General features: G+C 41.3%; 1 protein-coding gene across 1 annotated transcript in view; it reads right to left on the bottom strand.

Annotated features, from left to right (window-relative positions):
- Positions 1-18,624, bottom strand: part of CDH8 (cadherin 8) — a 150,640-nt gene that overhangs the window by 130,535 nt on the left and 1,481 nt on the right. Inside the window, exon 2 of the mRNA XM_088171832.1 lies at positions 4,354-4,800. Within this exon, the coding sequence (XP_088027958.1) occupies positions 4,354-4,605 (252 nt within the window). The 5' untranslated portion in view covers positions 4,606-4,800. The remainder of the gene's footprint in view (positions 1-4,353; positions 4,801-18,624) is intronic.

Here is an 18,624-nt window from a genome sequence, read left to right as displayed (position 1 = left end):
CCCAGATTTTTGCTTAAAATCATCTATTAAACCAGGTCCAAACCCACTTAAAGCATCCTGAACAGCACACGTTCCATAAAACAGGAGTTGCAGTACCCCAAATGCAGCTTCCTAATGCTTTTTCACTTTATTACCTGTGTCATTGTGAATTCGGAGGCTGTCTCCTGTGAAAGAACAGTGGCATTTGCTACAGCCCAGATTTCACAGCACATCTGCCGTGGTGCTGGAAGTGCATGCAGAGGAGACAGGGAAAATGCAGCAGTGTATAGCAAGTAGAAGTTGTACCTAACTAATCAAGTCCACAGGGACAGCATGCAGTGTCACAAGACATATCACTCTACACTTGAATGAGGTTGTCAGCCACGGGGAGGCTGCAAACTGCTGACAGCACTGTGCAGGATGGGGAGGCTTCTAAAGGAGCCACAGAAGCTTTGTAAAGTACGTACCTGCTTCTGTGGGTGACGGGGGAAAAGAAATGAAGTACAAAAGGGTATTTGCAAATCTGTCACTCAGTATTCTGTTGCTGGGAATAAACCCTAACTCATTTAATGTGTGCTGCACGAACATAAAAAAGGTTATTTTGCAGGTTTCTCAAAATGCACATATGCATTCTTACGTGTACAGATCAAAATAATATGGAACTTAATAAAATAAGAATGATACAAAGCTATTCGAGAACGTCCAAAGGAGGGACACAGAGCATGAAGCTGTGCCAGGGGATGGTTATGGAGAAGATCAGGGAATGGTTCTGCTCCCCCAGAGGGTGCTGGCACTGCCCAGGCTCCCCAGGAATGGTCCCAGCCCCGAGGCTGCCGCAGCTCCAGGGGCGTTGGGACACCAGGGATGCACAGGGGGATTGCTGGGGGGCTGCAGGGACAGGGGCTGCACTGGATGATCCTTGGGGATCCCTTCCAACACAGGATATTCTATTCCATGATTCTATGAAAGTACCACGTGACAAAATAAATGCAATATGAATATAGCCAAAAAAAAAAAGGAAAAGGAAAAATAGAATATTTGTGGCAATTTATGGAGAAATCTCATAAATTCAGAAAGCACTTCTTTACAGACATGTGAACTCAAGTAGAGTTGCTCATTTTGAGCTTGATCTTACCAAACATAATGACAAAATTTGGCATTAAAAGTGCACATTGCTCAAATTCATTCTAAGACGTTCAAGAATGACAGCAAAAGATTTGCTCCGGTCCTTTACTCGAGTCATTGAAGAAAGACAGCACACTTTAAAAGGTGTCCACATTAATTCCTCCTATTAGTCTCACCCCAGATTACTTCATTTATTAGAGCAAATACACAAGGAATGCATTTATTTCTCTGTATCCATGCAGAACAGCAATGAACAAGCACCTTTGAAGTGTGTGCAGTTGCATTGCAACATTTAAAACGCTGGAGAAGAGTCTCTATGTCTGGAAGCTGCTTCCCCTGGAAAAACTGAGCAGTTTAATAAAAGATACTGCAGACCCCTGTAATTCTGTCTTGCTACATTTCTCTGCACTGCACAAACTTTGGTATGAGACCGTTCTAACCAATGAGGAACTCACAGACTCTGCATTCAGGCTTTTATTTGCAAACTGATCTGTTTGTATCCTATAAAATTAATCTCAGTTTTCAGTTTTATTTTGCTGATATATTCCATCAATTCTGTTAGGACCAAATGCTTCTATTCAGTGTCTTTCCACCCACTAACACCAAAACCCTTATTTAAGTATCTGTTCTATTCTGAGCAGTTCTTAAGAGCTGAATTTTCAATGGGTTTTAAAGGTACATTTGAGACTATACAACAAATTCTGCTTGTGTGTGTATTGTTCCTGTTTGTGCAAGACTTATTTTTGTATTTATTCTCCAAAGCACTTAATTAAATGTTTGTACAAAACATACATGACTATGAAAAACACCAGGTACACTCTACAGCAATGTAGGGACAAAAACTGTAACAAAGATCTACATAATTAGATTTGCTTCTAGAATGTTTTCTTTGAAGCAATTAACCACCAAATAAAAGATTTGTTTGAAGATTATGCTAGAATTTTCAACATGTAAAAAGCACATGGCAAGCAACACTGACTCTGTAACAGGACAAAAGCACATTTATGGGGCAGATATTTGCTATCACTCTCTCCACAATGTTAAACTCTCTGCACTAATTCACTGTATCCTGTTTTACTGAGTGTCCTCCAATCAAAGTCTGGCAAAAAAGAATAAAGAAAATCGAGGTAAGTCATAGGGCAGAATAAAATAAAGTCCCAGAACAAAGGAGACACCTCAGGTGTGCAAATGCTTTGGCAGGGGAAAAACTCAAAAGGCTGGAGGAAGAGTGTCCAGGAGGAGGAACCAGGTAAGCGCAAATCCACTACGAGCTCTGAGCAGGAGGTTATTTCTAAATTGCAGTGGAAAAGAAAACAATGAGGGTGACAGAGGACAAACCATAGCCCAGCTTCACAGAAAAGGAAAGGATTTTGCTTGTGACATTCTGTGCACCCTAAAGTTTTGGGAAGGATTGCCAAGAAGTATAATTGAGGGGGGGAGTCTCTGCTTTCAAGTGAGGAAGGATCAAGAGCAGCCCTGAAAGCTGGGGAGTACCTCTGCTCCCACGGACTGAAAGCACTCTCAGTACTCACAAGCCTTAGGAAAGAAAAATAAGTCAGAAATATGGATGATTTTTCTGGAGAGGGTGAAAAAATAGAGAGAAGAATTCCAAAAATATTCTAAGTCATTTTAATGAATAATCCAAAAATTTCTCCCTATGGGAACAAACTTCGCTTCTTGCTCATTTCCGTCTGTAACATGCAGTGTTTTAATTATGCAGCAGTCTCAACAAATAGATTGTCACAGCATTTTAGCTAATTCTATTTTAAATGCCAGCAGAAGATGGGATAATGTCTTCCTTGGTTTGGCTTAGTTTAACCTACCCACTTCTATTCACCAATGACTCAAACAATTCAGGATATTATAACCACACAAAAAAAATCCCTTAAAATAGTAGAAATATTTAGACCTGGATATACCCTGAAAATCAAAATACCACCAAGTACGAAGCCAGGATTTTCCCCAGCTACTCAAAATAATATTAAAAGCTCGACTAAAATATTCCAGAAAGAATGGGTTGAATAAAACATTTTAAGATGTGAAATATGCACGTTGCTGTCTCTGTGAAATTGAGATACGTTACTAACCCCAGAGAAACAAATGAGAAGAGATACCAAATACCTGATATAAATGTAAATTGACACAGCACCAAAAGTCACTGGATAGAAAGCTCATTACACCTTCTGACCCTGAGTCTCGCCTGGAAAGTGGCTACACTAGGGAAGATTTGGGAATGCACTTGATCTGTGTTCCCTTCAGTAATAGATAGAGCTATTGACAGTCCCTATATTATACTATTTGCTATTCATTTGTCCATAGAAATTCCAAGATTACCATGAAATTAATTGGTATCTATAATTTTTCTAGATTTTTTTTTTACTCAGCCTCACTACCAGCTAATAAGACAATAATGCACTTGGTTGTTCAGAGGGAATTGAACTTTAGTGATAAACAATTAAGGTATTTATACCTGCTCACTGCCAAACATGCATTTATGAACAGATCATTCTTTTCTAAGAATAATTCTAAGGATAATTCATCCCTGATGGATACAGATGGCTCACAGAAGTGCAAGGCTGATTCACTGACTGGAGGTAACACACTGAGCTACAGAATAAACTAATGCATGGCAACAAGCAAAGCTTTAGGGCAGCAGAAAAGCTGGGACACTGAAAAATAGTGTAGTTTGACCTGTGTTATCTTCCTAACTTTGAAATAAATTAAAAAATCTGTGGCAACAATGTTATTCCATATGTGTGCATAGACCTCCATAGGACCTCATAATCTGCTGTACAGTCCACACTTTCCTTTTTGGTTCTTGTTTTTTAAAAATGTTCAGAGCATAAACAACCTGATTCATCAGACTGGAGATAGAACATGACCTGTAGGTGTAGCAACCTTTTGGAATGCATAGGAACATATTGCAAAGAGCTGCTTTGGTAAAAATCTTCAGCTGACAGAGGTGAGGAGTGGTGACTAATGGTACAAAAGAAAGGATGTGAACACACTTGTGGGGGTTTTTTGACAAATGGAATATGCATATTTCTGTTGGAAATAGCAGGTTAGCTAACTAGGAAACCATGTCCTTACAATCAGGTACATTTAAAGCACAAATCTATGGATATTAAAGAACTATTTTGGAATCACAAAGCACCTGTCTGAAATTCCTGAGAAGAGTCTGAATGACTGAGGACCTGCTCATGTCATGCATTTATACATTCAGAGAAAGAAACCCAAATCTCGCCTTACCCGGCCAACTAGGATTGGTTCAGGTCCAGAAAATTCTTCCAACACAAACATTTGATTCCAAACCCAACCTCTCTTGGAACGGTGCAAAACTCTTTGTTCTTCATTTAGCCTTTTTAGTCCTGTACTGGATCCACTTGGTAGTACTTGAGATTGATTCATTGGAGCCATATAAATGGAAGGAAGGACAGTAATCCATAATATTATTAATGGAGTCCATGTATCCATAAGCATTTCCGTTAGTCTTTCTGGCATTGTACCACAAGCTACGCAAATCACCACAGAAATGAAATTATTATTTTGCTTTCCTCCAGACTGTAGCAATCCAATTCATCACGCAGTACAGAACATTTACTTACAGCTCCTCCATGTGTTTACAGCACAGTCAATGTAAAAATAGCTTAGATGATAAAAACATGATCCATTGAGTTTTCCAGTCATTAAAGATTCCTGGTGGGGGAAAGAAAAAAAAGAAAGTTCAAATCAGTGACTAAAGAGCTTAGAAAAGCATTCTGAAACATCTTACTTACTTTTACATAATAAATAAGCCATGTTAGGTTTCAAATTTGTAGTTCATAATATTGTTGCATAGTTAAATTGATTCTGTGTATTCTTTCATTGCCTGAAACACTGTGAGAAGACCCAGATGAATGATTACACACACTTAGGAAAATATTTAGGCTAAGAATTGGACAGGGCTTGCAGCAACCTGGTCTAGTGCAAGGTGTCCCTACCTGTGGCAGGGTGGTGGAAACAGAGGATCCTGAAGGTCCTTCCCAGCCCAGACAATTCTGGGATTTTGCAGTTCATCTTAGGGTCTGGAGAAGCTCCCAACCTTCTCACTACCCTGCACTGTTCATGTGGTCAATTACAAACACATATTCTGTCATATAAGCAAATCAAAATAGAGTTCTTGCATTCTTATTCTCCTTTCCTCCACAAGGAAAACAAAAACTTCTCCTGAGTGTACAAGGGTCCAGCAGCCCATTGTCTGTTTAGCCATCACCTCTCTGCAGCAGCACCAGTGCCCAGCAAACCCTTCACAGCCCAGCAGAGAAACAGCACTGCTAAATCCTCTGTGAAACCCATGATTCCCAAACCAGACCACTGCCAGGACCTAAGGAAACTCATTAATGCACATCTGCACTACAGGTCTCACTGTCTCTCCTTCACTTTCAGAGAAAACACAGAGTCGTGTTTCATTTCAAAGACATTTTCCTAGATGGACGCTTGGGAGCATTTTGTCTTTCTTTCCTTACCTACCCTTTGATGTACTAAAAGGTCACACCACGTTTCATCTCAGAGTAAATATTCCTTGAAATGGAAAGGCAAGTTAACATAGCAGGGCTGATGCCAGAGGGATGGGCAAAGCCAGAAATGCAGCCATGGATCACATGGAAAACTAGATGGGATGTGGCTCAGAGAGAAGGGCTGCATTACAGAGTTATGGAGCTGTCTGAAAAGAACCTTGATACATTTTCTTTGATTCATATCCAAACAATCTCAGGAGAAACCACTATATACAAGAGAGTAGGAATGCCTATTTTTAAGCATGCACTGTGTTTTAGGCTGGTTTTCTTCTACTTCAAGATTAATTCCCAGTGTTGCATGTTTATGAAAATCCTGAGAGCTTAGTTGGGGGTTTTTTGGGGGGGTAGAGTTGGTTTGTACACACTTGTGGCATAAACATGCAGAACGCCTTTTACATGACTGGTAAAAGTCAGCTGTTCCTTTAAAAGCAAACAACGTATAAAGTATTTTTTTAAAACTTCAGTAATTGCCAAAGCAACTGTGAAATCTGTTGCATGAAAACCTGAAAGTGTGAGAAACTTGTCTTGTTAGAAGGGAAGAGGAGCTGTTAGCAAAGTGAAACTCAATCTCTCAAGCAGCATGGAAGAATGGTGAGCTAATAGTGCAGTGCTTTGACAATGCATCCAGAATGAGGGGAATATCCATTACAAGAAAACCTGCAGCTTTATAGGCCTCATTGCCAACTGGGGTGGAAATAAAGGAATCAGAGAATACAGCAACCTCTCCTGAGGAAGTTTTGGGGAAAATGTGAGAGAAGCAAGAGAGGCTTTAAATGTCTTGACATTCTCTCAATCCCAGAAAAGGAAGAGGAGCAAACAGTCTAATGATGGGATGCATCAGTCACCCTCTGGAAAGGCTCCTCAGTCCAGGGAATTAAATGGAGTTTACTGCTGCTGCTTTCTGGCACATGTTAAACAGAGATTTCCAGGGGCATGTCTGGTGGTAGGAGGTATCAAAAGAGAGAAACAGCCAAACTTTCAGTTAAACTGATTGGTTTTGCTCAAATGGGATCCTCTTTATATCTGACTGGATGAGCGGGTGCCTGTGCCTGCCAGGACACGGATTTTTCTGATTTCTTCAATGGAGCAAGAATCAAAACACAGGAGAAATAGAACCACTGTAAAACAGAGCAAGAGACAGCATCTCCAACCAACATCCAGGATTAAATTCAAAATGGGGGGCAGAAACTGAAAACACAATTTAAGGGTCCTTTTTAGGGCTTGAACAGAGCTAAATGTAATGTACTCTTCTCTTTCTAGTGTGACTCTGTTTCTGCGTGAAAAATCACTTTGTATATAAACCCTGAAAACCCCTCAGAGAAAAGGACCCAAGTGGACATGAATGACTTCCTTACACATCCAGCACAAGCTGGTATAGTTCTTGTTATCAACAGGACCAATAAGAATAAAGCACTTCCTTTTATATTCCAGAAGCTTTTTGAAAACAATTCCTAATTAATCTCCAAAGCCTGCCTTCTAAAAAAAATGAAATAAATAAGATAAAACAATACAACGCTCCCAGAAACATTTCTGGTTGAAGAAAGAACAGGATATTTGGTTTTCACACTGCCACTCTCAATCCTTAGAAAGCATTAAGTTCATTTCAGTGCATCCCTCCTCAGTTCCTCCCCCAGACTTCCTGCTTGTTACTCTTCATTTACTCCAATCAAATGTAGGTCCTATCCACTCACGCTGATAGAGAAGATTCAGAGTGACTGGACTGTCCTCACGGTAGCTGTGTGTTCAGCAATACCTTAAGGCAAACAAGTCCAAACCACATCAGGAATATCAGCAATGCACACACCATGCCATGAAACCCCCCCGAGAGAAACAGCCCCGTGAGGAGCAGACACACAGCTCGGAGCACACAGAGCTGGGAGGTTCTGAGCACTGACAGCAAAACTGGGCAGCTCAGGGCAAAGGAAAAAAACTCAGTGGGACTATGGGATGTCCCAGTTCTGCAGGGAAATGTGATCAGTGTGGAACTATCGAGCTGGATAAAGTTTTCTGCAGCTCAACCTGGACTGCAGGAGCCTCGTGAGAGTTATTTGGGAAGCAGGTTCTGGCTCTATCAGTGAATCAGGGCATACACTTTATGCAATGCATGGATTGCCCCCAGATTTCTTTACCAGATTTGGCAATGACTTTTCTGTCCCATTCCCTCGAGCAGAACACCATGTGTGTAGCTGGGAGCTGATGGAAGGCATTTTAAATATGTAGCCCAGCAATTTACACATCGGCTAACAGGAAAACTGAGAAGTGTCTAGCAGTTAAATTGTAATCCCCTGGATTAGATGTGCAGAAGGGGAGGACAGGGCTACTGAGCCAGGCTATGGTAACGTATTAAAAGCCATATGTAAAGGCAGACTTGAAAATCGAGGAAGACCAGAAGGTGAGGCACAGTAGCACTTTCCCTTCTTATGTTATGCCATGGTCTAAAGCAGTGGTGAGCATGGAATGACAACAAAATTATTCTGGTGAAGCCAGAACGACCTTTATCTAAGTAATAAAAGAGAAGCACATGGCCCTTCAAGAGTGTATTTCACAGAAACACAGAATGGTTTGGGTTGGGAGGGACCCTAAAGCTCATCCATCCCACCCCAGCCATGGCAGGGACACCTCCCACTGTCCCCGTGTCCAGCCTGGCCTTGGGCACTGCCAGGGATCCAGGGGCAGCCACAGCTGCTCTGGGCACCCTGTGCCAGCCCTGCCCACCCTGCCAGGGAACAATTCCTGCCCAAGATCCCATCCAGCCCTGCCCTCTGCCACTGGCAGCCATTCCCTGGGTGCTGTCCCTCCAGCCCTTGCCAATTGTCTCTCTCCATCTTTCCTGCAGCTCCTTCAGGCCCTGCAAGGCCACCCTGAGCTCAGCCCAAAGCTTCTCCTCTGCAGGTGAACAATGCCAGCTGTGCCAGCCTTTCCTCCCAGCAGAGCTGCTCCATGCTCTGCTCATCCTGGAGCCTCCTCTGGGCTCTCTCAGCAGCTCCAGCTCCTTGCTGTGCTGGCCCAGGGCTGGAGGCAGTGCTCCACCTTCATCAAGATTTTGCTGGTGTTGATAAAAGTATAATTTTTGCTTTTAATCTCCAAATGTTCAAATGGCCTTGGGCTGTTGTCTTAAACAAAACTTCAGTGATCTTCTGAGTGGTTTCCCTGCACACTGTCTGATATACACAACTCCAGATCAACTCTAATCCAGCAAAGCTGTTTACAAAACTGCTTTAGTTCTCCATTCGTGCCTGAGAGGGGAAAATGATATTTAAAATATAAAGAATGTCTTTAATGTAGCAAATAGATGAAAGAAAATGCACCACTATGTCATGGAGCAGAGGTTCAAACAACTGCCTTATATTTTCAAAAAACTTAAGACTGTATTCATAAATTTTGTTCTGCATGCACAGCCTGTAGAGAAGTACAGATAAAGCTGGGTGGTTTGTTTGCCACTTTGTGTGCTGATAGAATTTTAGAAAAATATTATTCTGTTCACAGGAACTTACATCTTGGAACACTACTCATAAAACTCAGCCATGGGGTGTACTTGTACAAGTACAAGATTACAAAGAGGTGATTACAAAGAGCTTTGTAACCTAACAGGAGGACATAACCAGCACACAGCTTCAGAAAACAATGGCATACACACTGGGACCTCCTCTGGAACTCAGAGCTGTGCAGGTTACAGCTGGGAGTTCACCCTTTGCACAGAGTTAGAGCCAGGTATGGCAGTGGACACTTACACTTATAAAGCTCATTTTGTGTATGAGTGGAAGAAAGCACTTCTGATAGAGTTCTTTGCACTACAGTAATTTAAAAATCATCTTGTAGCTTTAAATGGTGACCACTGGAATGCAGTAATTTGTTAAAAAGATTAATAAAGTTAATAAAAGTAGTTGAAAATATAAACTTCCCATCCAAAAAGAAGCAAAGTAAGATCATAAAAAGCTTTAACAAAAATCAATTTTTTTTCATTTTCAAAGCACAGAATATTCATCTGGTCAAATAAACCACTTTATTACAATGCCAGTGCATTGATTTACACCATGATCTCAGTTTAAAAGATTTTAGAGCCACTCTAGTGTTTCTCTACACAAGGGACATGGAGAGTTGTCTTAAGAACTGCAGCAAAGTTTTTTCATTATTTCAGTTGCAGTGATCATATGCAGCATCTCGGCCCTTTGACCTCACTGTTTCATGGAGATGGATTTTATGAGTTACTAAACAACTGTTATTAAGGTAAAAAAAACCCTTGGGTACTGCTTTCTTTAAATTACTTACACCAGAGATACAAAAAGAACCCTAATGATTTTTGCCCGAAAGGGTTTTTATGGTAGAATTTTCAGGATCCACTATATTTTGTACATTAAACACGTAATTTTTTTCTTAGATGCTAATTTAAGCAAATCCTCATTATAATACAAGCAATCTCAAATAATTGATGGGAGGCCTTCATTCAATGACCACCTACAGAGTGCCAGCCAATGCCATTTCTTACCTTTTTTTTTTTCTGTCCCCACAGGTGTGGAGTATCTGTTGATTTTATTTTTTTTTCTTCATACTGTTCTTGTTTCTTAAAGTTTTTAGGTTTGTTCTTATCTCTCTAGATATTGGCTACACTACAACTTTGGCTTCCTCGTCCTCTATCTCAAGGATTCAGAGAAGGTCCTTTCCCATCCAAACCAGCAAAATGCTGCAAAGCCTTCCCACAGTGGGAAAAGTGATTATCTTTGCTTCACTCATCCCTGTTTGGCAGCACAACAGAGCTGTTTTCAGTAAGAGAAATAAAAGGTCTTAATGCTCCAGTCCCACTTGTAGGAATAATTCTTACTCTTCTTCTTAGAATCCCAGAATGGTTTTGGGCTGGAATGACCCTAAAGCTCATCCAGCCCCACCCCAGCCATGGCAGGGACACCTCCCACTGTCCCCATGTCCAGCCTGGCCTTGGGCACTGCCAGGGATCCAGGGGCAGCCACAGCTGCTCTGGGCACCCTGTGCCAGCCCTGCCCACCCTGCCAGGGAACAATTCCTGCCCAAGATCCCATCCAGCCCTGCCCTCTGCCACTGGCAGCCATTCCCTGGGTGCTGTCCCTCCAGCCCTTGCCAATTGTCTCTCTCCATCTTTCCTGCAGCTCCTTCAGGCCCTGCAAGGCCACCCTGAGCTCAGCCCAAACCTTCTCCTCTGCAGGTGAACAATGCCAGCTGTGCCAGCCTTTCCTCCCAGCAGAGCTGCTCCATCCCTCTCACTTGCAAGAGAACTGTGGTAAAAGTTTTTAATTTGCCACGAAAGCAGAGCAAACCTAAATTCCACCAGAAAAGAACTATCAAGACCAACAAATAAACATGTCATCCTCGCCTGCATAACTCAGCTCCATACTCATCCTGTTCCCAGTACTTATCTATTAAATTGTACCCGGACTTGATTTAAATCACCTTGGATAAGGCAGCATGCTCATGTTTTCCTCTGCAAAGGAATGAACACTTCTTGCCATAAATAATAACACTTATTCCTCAGTGGATTGTTCTTTTGTGTAAAGATTACTCACTCACAAAACAGTCAAATTAAGAGGCAGTTCTCCACCTAAGAGCAAGATGAAGAGGGAGTGAGGCTGCCATCAGCCACGCTGCCATGGCAGTGGCTCAGACCCTGCTCACAGTGCCCACTGTAAAATGCCACTTGCATGCCCTGGCCAGACTCTCCTGCCTCTTATCTGCCAGCAGAACTGTGTGCAGTCACTCCCTAACCCAGTTCTGTCAAAATGATCTTGTTAACTTAAACGCCTTTAATAGTAAGGTGTTTTTAAAACCAAATCATTTTGACAGAGCTGGGTTAGGCCATTGCCCATGCTGTAATTCCACCAAGAGCAATTTTCATTTAAGAGGCTCTTACCCCCCCTCAGCCCCCACAACATGCAAGCTACACATTCCAAATAATTGGTCTCCATTCCCATTCCTTCTCCACTGCAGTTTACTGTCCTTGCAGTTGTGCTATTTTCAATCAACATTTTAAGACAGACCAGTGAAATGTGGGTTAACACAATTTGGAACAAAACCCTGTTCCAAAAAGTCTTTTCCTTCAAGATTCTAACCCAGATCATTGCAGAACTAAAGAACCCATCAACTATAGGACAACAATAGGAAGTTTTGAGAACAATTATGCTGACAAAAAGCATATGAAGTTTCACTGTATACTTCAGAGAGCAGAGAAATAGTTAAATCAACAAAATTGAGTGGAGGAAAACTTCTGGAGAAGAGGAGAAACAAGCAATTAGAGACAGCAAACTACTGAAATAAATGTCTGATGGACTCCTGCTATCCAGTTATGGTAACCCTGCCATGGTTTTATTCATTGATGCTGGCAGGTTTTGGGGACAGAAGCCTCTCCCCCCCAAGATGTGCTGGTCTGAGCCCAGGCTGCATGAGGAGGGAATTCCTGTGTCCCAGCACATCCCATGCCCTGGAGAGGGGCTGGGCAGGCACAGAGCCAGCAGCCACACTCGGGGCCAGGCATGGCCCAGGCACTGCTGCAAACCATCACTGCTCCCTGGAGCTGCAGTAGATTTCAGTAGCCGTGATTTTAAGGGACTGCTGTGTCACCTGGAGTTAGCTGTGACACAGAAAAGCATTAAAGCATTATCCACACATCCTTTCCCTCGGCCATGCACCTGAAGTTGCACGGGGTGGGAAATGAGAAGGGAAATGTTACACGAGCTGTGCTATGGGAGCAGGGCGAGGAATGCTTTGTGCTGTCAGAGCTCCCTGCCAATCCAAGTGCAAATCAACTGTCCGAGTTTCTCCCGATGTACCACTTGTGGCAATTTGCTTATGGCTGCCTGGGAAATCAAAAGCAGATTCCTGCAGCATTATTTATTTCAGCAGCAATGGCAACAGGCACCACCTTTCTCCTGCTTTTGTCTTAGGTGTTCTGCCCTACCCACACACAGAGTAATTCCGTGAGCAAAGATATGTCACTTGATCTTTTTAAGCTTAGTCATGCTCTGCTACTCTTTAAAGACTTCTGCACAGTTCTTTAGGTTATTAAGTGAGTTCCTGAGCTCGTGTTAAATGCTAAAGGACTGGTTTAGGCACAGTGTAGCTGAGGGAATCCATGCACTGGAAAAATATGGACATGCAGGGATACACACAGCTACAGAAATGCAACAGTTTCTTCAGCATTTAGAGCTCTAATAATTACTGAAGGATTTATTAATCTGTCTAGAAGATTATCATTACCAAGAGCAGGTTCCTTCAGTTTTAGGGGTGTGTTTCAGAGGCAGACTGAAGGAAGGTTTAGAAAAGCCTTTCTAAGATAAATCCTCTTCCTTCTTTCCCTTACTTTGTTGCTGTGACAGGGAAACATCATAACCTGCTGTTCTGGAGTGGAGATGAGGCTGTTTTAGGATACAGGTCCTTATCTGTCACAACTTCACTGAGGCTTTGGGATAAAGAGAAAATGACAACATTCATCACACTGAAATATATCTCAATTATTATTATAATAAATTGTTATTATGTGACTGCTACACATGATGCTTTATCATAACTACAAAATCTGTTTTATATGACTAGCTAAATACATATTTTAAAATTTTTTGATAAATATTTACTGTCAGGCAAGCCTTTCTTAAAAAAAAACAAACCACAGAAGAGTATCTTGACCCAGTGATATCATGCTTATTGTACAACTTCTCTTGGTATCAATAGAATTTCTTATTTTTGTTACTCTTCGATAGTAAAACCAATATGGGACAACTTTAAAGCTGTCAAGGCTCAGACGTTTTGTATATAAAGCTGTCAGTCTTTCCAGAAGCAGCCACTACTTTATGGAACCAGAATGCTGTTAAAGAAACCCACCACGAGTGTCGTCAGAACCTTCAAACTATTTTTATTCTTTATTATTCCTTGCTTTGTGCAGTGCTCTGGACTTCTAGTGTGCTACACATGCTCAGGTACAGGACAAAGAGACAGCATGTGCTATGAAGTTTGCAGCTGAAGGTGAAATTTCCTCCCTGATGAAATCAGTACTGAAAAGATTTTAAGGTCATTTTGGTTTTGGTTGGGGGGGTGAGTTTTTTGTTTGATTGGGTTGGGTGTTTTTTGGTGTGGAGTTGTTTTTTTTTCATGACACTGATATTAAAGCCATAGGTATTTAAATGGCAATACATCTATTTTAGCTCTACAGAGGAACAAAAGTAATTTGCAACCTTCCCTTTCAATCTTATACTTGGGCAAAAAGAAAGGTTTGGGTTTCTGGGAGTCAGAGGCTCTGATGTGTGTCAGAACATCATCTCATGATGCCAGTTCAAAACAGAGAGGAGAGACAGACAAGACTTCCAGAGTGGTCCAAAAACTTAAACAGAAGAAAAATAGTTGCATCAGCACTGCTTTCATCCTACAGCAAGAGGAAGAAGTGATCTGAGGTAACTTTTATTCTCTCCAGTCCACTGATTAAAGCGATTTTCCTCTGACTAAAACAGACCTGCATTGCACAGACTGCACCACCTCAGCTGCCCCAGCCTTGCTCCCTCCCCAGAAGGTGCATTACATAATGTGAGACCTCCATCGCTCTGCCAGGAGAGAAGGGAGAAAAGGCAACTTGTGCTCAACGTGAAGTGAGCTCACAAAAAGGCAAACAGATCGGCCTGAGACTGAGAATGAGGTGTGAGCCATGCTCTGCCCGGGGCATTGTTTATCAGGAGACTTTCAGCAGCTGGGATGTGCTTATCCTGTACTTCCTGGGGAAAAAAAAAATCTTTAAATATTAATGGAGGACATAAATATCTTGCTTTCTGGGATTCTTTTTCAGCCATTTTTTTTTTTTAATATATAAATATGCACAAAAGAACTTTCATATTCTTATTTAACGAATATTGGGTATTCTCTACAGAATTAAAGAAAATATAATACTTGAAGAAAAACTCATGTTTTCCTGACATGTATTCCGATTAAACTAAGATTATAAAATTATGACTGGACATCATGACCTGGTGAAAAGTACATAAACTCCCCAGCTGTGTGCATGACCGTGTGTGTGCATTAAAAAACCTTTTGAGAGGAAAATTCTGAACTTATCTGGACTTTCCTAACTGTATAGAGTATGACTGCACAAAACCTCAAATCTCTGCTGAGATACCTGAAATTAGAAACGAAGGTTTCTAATTTTGCATCACTGAATTTGATGGCAGTTTTACAATCAATCTAGATGAGTTGCTTGGAAAGAATTAGGACTCTCCAATGTTAAACTTATTTCATCTGGAGTTGCCAAGCTGAGATTTTGTGAGGTTTTTTCCCCCCATTCATTTGTTTTCATCTAACTTTTGGAAACACACAAAAAATAAAGGTCAGAGACCAGAACACAGGACTCAATCTAAACTTCAGTGGCATTAAGTTTTGATGCTCTGTTACTTAAAGGGCAGTCAGGGCTGTTACATTTAATCCATAAGAGAGATGCACATCTGAAGTGTTGTGATATTCAATTGGAGAACTCAACTCCCTCTTGAGTGCATGCACTCCATTTGCTGCAGTATTTACGGCTTTGAAATAATATATATGTATAAAAATATATAAGTTTTATATATTTATAAAACATAAATACATAAAATATGCTCATGTGACTCTGATCATCAGTGACTGCAAAGGAAATGGGTGTAAATGGGAGTTCTCAAATGAGGCTGAGCATTGCTGCCCTGGAAAAAGCCACTTGGGGTGAATGCACACAAAAGCTGAAACTGTGACCAAGGAACTGTTTTCCTAATGTTTTGAACTTCCACATCTGTTGCAAAGACCTGACCAAGACACACTGAGAAACAACTCTGTGGGCTTGCCTAGGGCTTGGGCACCACAGGGTACAGCAGACCCTTCCCATGGGAGCTTTCCCTTCTCAGATCTGGGACTGGGAGACATTGCTAATCTCAAACCTGAGCCAGGGCGCTCATCATTCTCAATTTCAAATGATTTCCACAAGACACATCATGATCAACACCTTGGCAAATCAATTCTATGAGTGCTATCACTACAACCAACCCATGGATAAAGGCTGCTCTCATGGCTAAGGCAGATGGAAATCAGATTTTATAGCATCTGACTCCAGGTAAAAGACTATCTGTTGGTAACTGAACTGGTTCACAGATAATTTTTTTCCTTTTCAGCTTGCACTTATTACTTCAGGTGCCATCAGTATCCAATGTATTTTGGTACAAAATTTTTTTAATGCAGTTGAAATGCCACTGAGTTGAAGTTATTTACGTGGTTGATAAAATGAGAAACATGCTGAACAGATTCTAGAACAAGGAAGAGGAAAATAAGTGTGTGTGTATATATATAGACAAACATTTGTAATCTCAAATTGGACTTTATTTTGTTCTCTGTCTGTCTATTGCTCAAATAGTTATGTTCAAAAAGCTCAGAAGTGAGCCACCTTTTCTATGGCAACAACACTAAGAAAAATGTTGCGTTTCCATGATCTAATTTAATTCTATTGATGTGATCTTATGGTAGCAATGATGCTTAAAATGTTCCAAGCTCAAATTGCCATAGCATTGCCTTCCACTGAAAGAACTGAGGTTTTATTATTTTATACTCATAGATGAAAGACTCTTATGATGCCACTTTAGTATGTGCTACAAGCATACCATTGTATTAATAGTAGGTCAGGCTTTAATAATATTAAAATGGAAAAGGAATACTGATGAGATATGGGGTATCTGATAGGTTTGGGGAATTTATAAAAATACCTGCATGAGCAGTTGCTTTCTGTCACAAAACATGCACAATCATCACTTAGAAATACACAGCTCCGAGAAATTTTAGGACATGGGCACATCCCTTCTTGTCCGTAATCTCAGATATCCCCATTTCTCTCCCTTTATTAACATTCCTCAGGGCTTGGACATCAAATGATCTGTGCCTACCAAGAAGAGTCAAGTGGGTGGGTTCCAGGCCCCCTATTTTCAATAAATGTCCGAAAAAGTCTCAGTTAAATTCTGTGAGAATGATCTTCCTAAGCAAAGATTTTAAAAGATGAAATCTGCAACTACATGAGAGGAAATAGAAACAAAATTCAAGAAGAGCTTCAGGGGCTGACAGAGCTAAATTTATGTCCATGGCTGACTGTGAGTTCTCACTTGAAATGGTTCTACATCCTGAAGAAGAGAGGATTTTTTTTTTAAGAGAAGACAATGCATCATATGTTAACAGTGGTGCAAATAAAGTGCCCAGGGATCAATTAAATTGATTTGGTAAAGGTGCAATGTTATTGGAAAAATCCTGAACATCACAAATGACAAAAATTCAAAAGATAACAAATCTCACAAAAAAGTGAATTTAAATCTGATTGTGGGACTACTTCCCCCTTTACAGCTCTTTTTTGGACCTCAGTAACAGGAGCTGATGGTAATGACTAAATAACATTTTAAAAACCACCAAGAGAGTCCATCTGAGGAGGATTCTACCTCACCTCGCAGAGATTAAAACTTCTGTTTTATTTTTAAGGAAAGGCATACAAGGAGTAGCTGTCATTTACAGCCGTACTTCTTATTAAAACCAGGTGCATTTGTTAAGCAGGCACACGGAGAGCTATTGATTTTTTAATATTGAAGAAAATGTCCAAAGTTAGTTTCTTGGCTAGCAGCCTGCCCAGTTAACAAATTGTTCACCTGGATAATTTAAGAACCAACTTACATGAAATGCTTGAATCTCCAAGGACACTGAAGGCCCTCAGCTTACAACTAAGCATGGAAATCAAAGTCCTCCATAGCCAGGATGCAAGTTTGGAAAAAGAAGGGAGTTAACAAATAGCTTAGGAGGAAGCTAGCAGAAAGCTGTGCTCGTTCTGAAAGCAGGGAGGTGGAACAATAAGGCTTAAAGGATGAAAATATCGTGTAATAATCACTTCCCTTCCTAGGGTTCTTCTGCCACAACCATCCATGCTATCAGGCTGGGAGGTAGCATCACAGAGTGCTTTTGGGCTCTGATATTATCAGATTTTATGGGTGTGAAATTTGATAATTTACCGGGTATGCCAAATACTAACTTCTTCCAGAATATTCATAATCCTGTTTAAGACAAGTAAAATGTACATGAGACTAATTTCCTGCTCTTCTGAATTTATTTATTATTTACTTCTATATACTGAGAAGGCTATTGTGAAGTCTCTACTTGTTCACAGCAGTCTAGTATGGAACATAGAGGAGGAATATTACTCACACAAGAGAACTGCATATTTCTCCTTATCCTTGTTGCAGAGAAACTCTCGAAGAATTTCCAGAAGAGGATGAGCGAAGTTAAGAGGATTCTTTATCTATGGCTTTGGTAGTTATCAGCTCTATTCTTTAATTGAAACTGAAATGAGCAGCTGTTAACTTCCCTCCCATTAAGCGCTAACACGTTACATTTGAAACAATAAACAGTTGTCGCTATTTGAGTTCTTGCCATCAGCACCTCCCAAAAAACACCTGTCCGCGACAGCCAGCGCCACGACGGGCGAGCCCTTTACGCGCTCCAGGTGGCTGTTCAGAGGTGTCAGCCTTTATAAAAGTTGTATGTGTTTCTCCTCCTTTCAGAGAAAAGAGACGGGCTGGTTTGCACGGCACACAGAGTGCGTTTGTGCCTGTGTGGAAGGGAGGAGAGCGAGGGTACAGTTTGATACCTGTTGGCAACGCGAGCGGGTCTGTGCAGCGCCGCTAAATGCCAGCTTGGATTGCTTCCACTCTATTTAGTCTGCTACCAAACGCAAACTGTTTGAATTGAGACAAATTCAAGACACGACTGAACGGCAACGAAGCGCAAAGGAATTCCTGCCCGTGTTAAGTAGTGTCACCTTCATGGCGGTAGGCAGTCTAAATAAGGATTTGGATTAATCTCTTTTCTATTACCCACCTAGAAGCTGCCACAGGCTCCGGTGCTGAAGCTGGCGGTGCCTGCCAGCCAAGCCCGGCGCTGGTGCTGCCGAGCAGGGATGCTGTCTGGCGGCTTGGGG

Source organism: Sturnus vulgaris, chromosome 12 (assembly GCF_052056855.1).
Source record: "Sturnus vulgaris isolate bStuVul1 chromosome 12, bStuVul1.hap1, whole genome shotgun sequence".
In the NCBI taxonomy this organism is placed as follows: Eukaryota; Metazoa; Chordata; class Aves; order Passeriformes; family Sturnidae; genus Sturnus; species Sturnus vulgaris.
The sequence above is the reverse complement of the archived record's forward strand: the minus strand, read 5'-3'. Positions and strand labels throughout refer to the sequence as shown.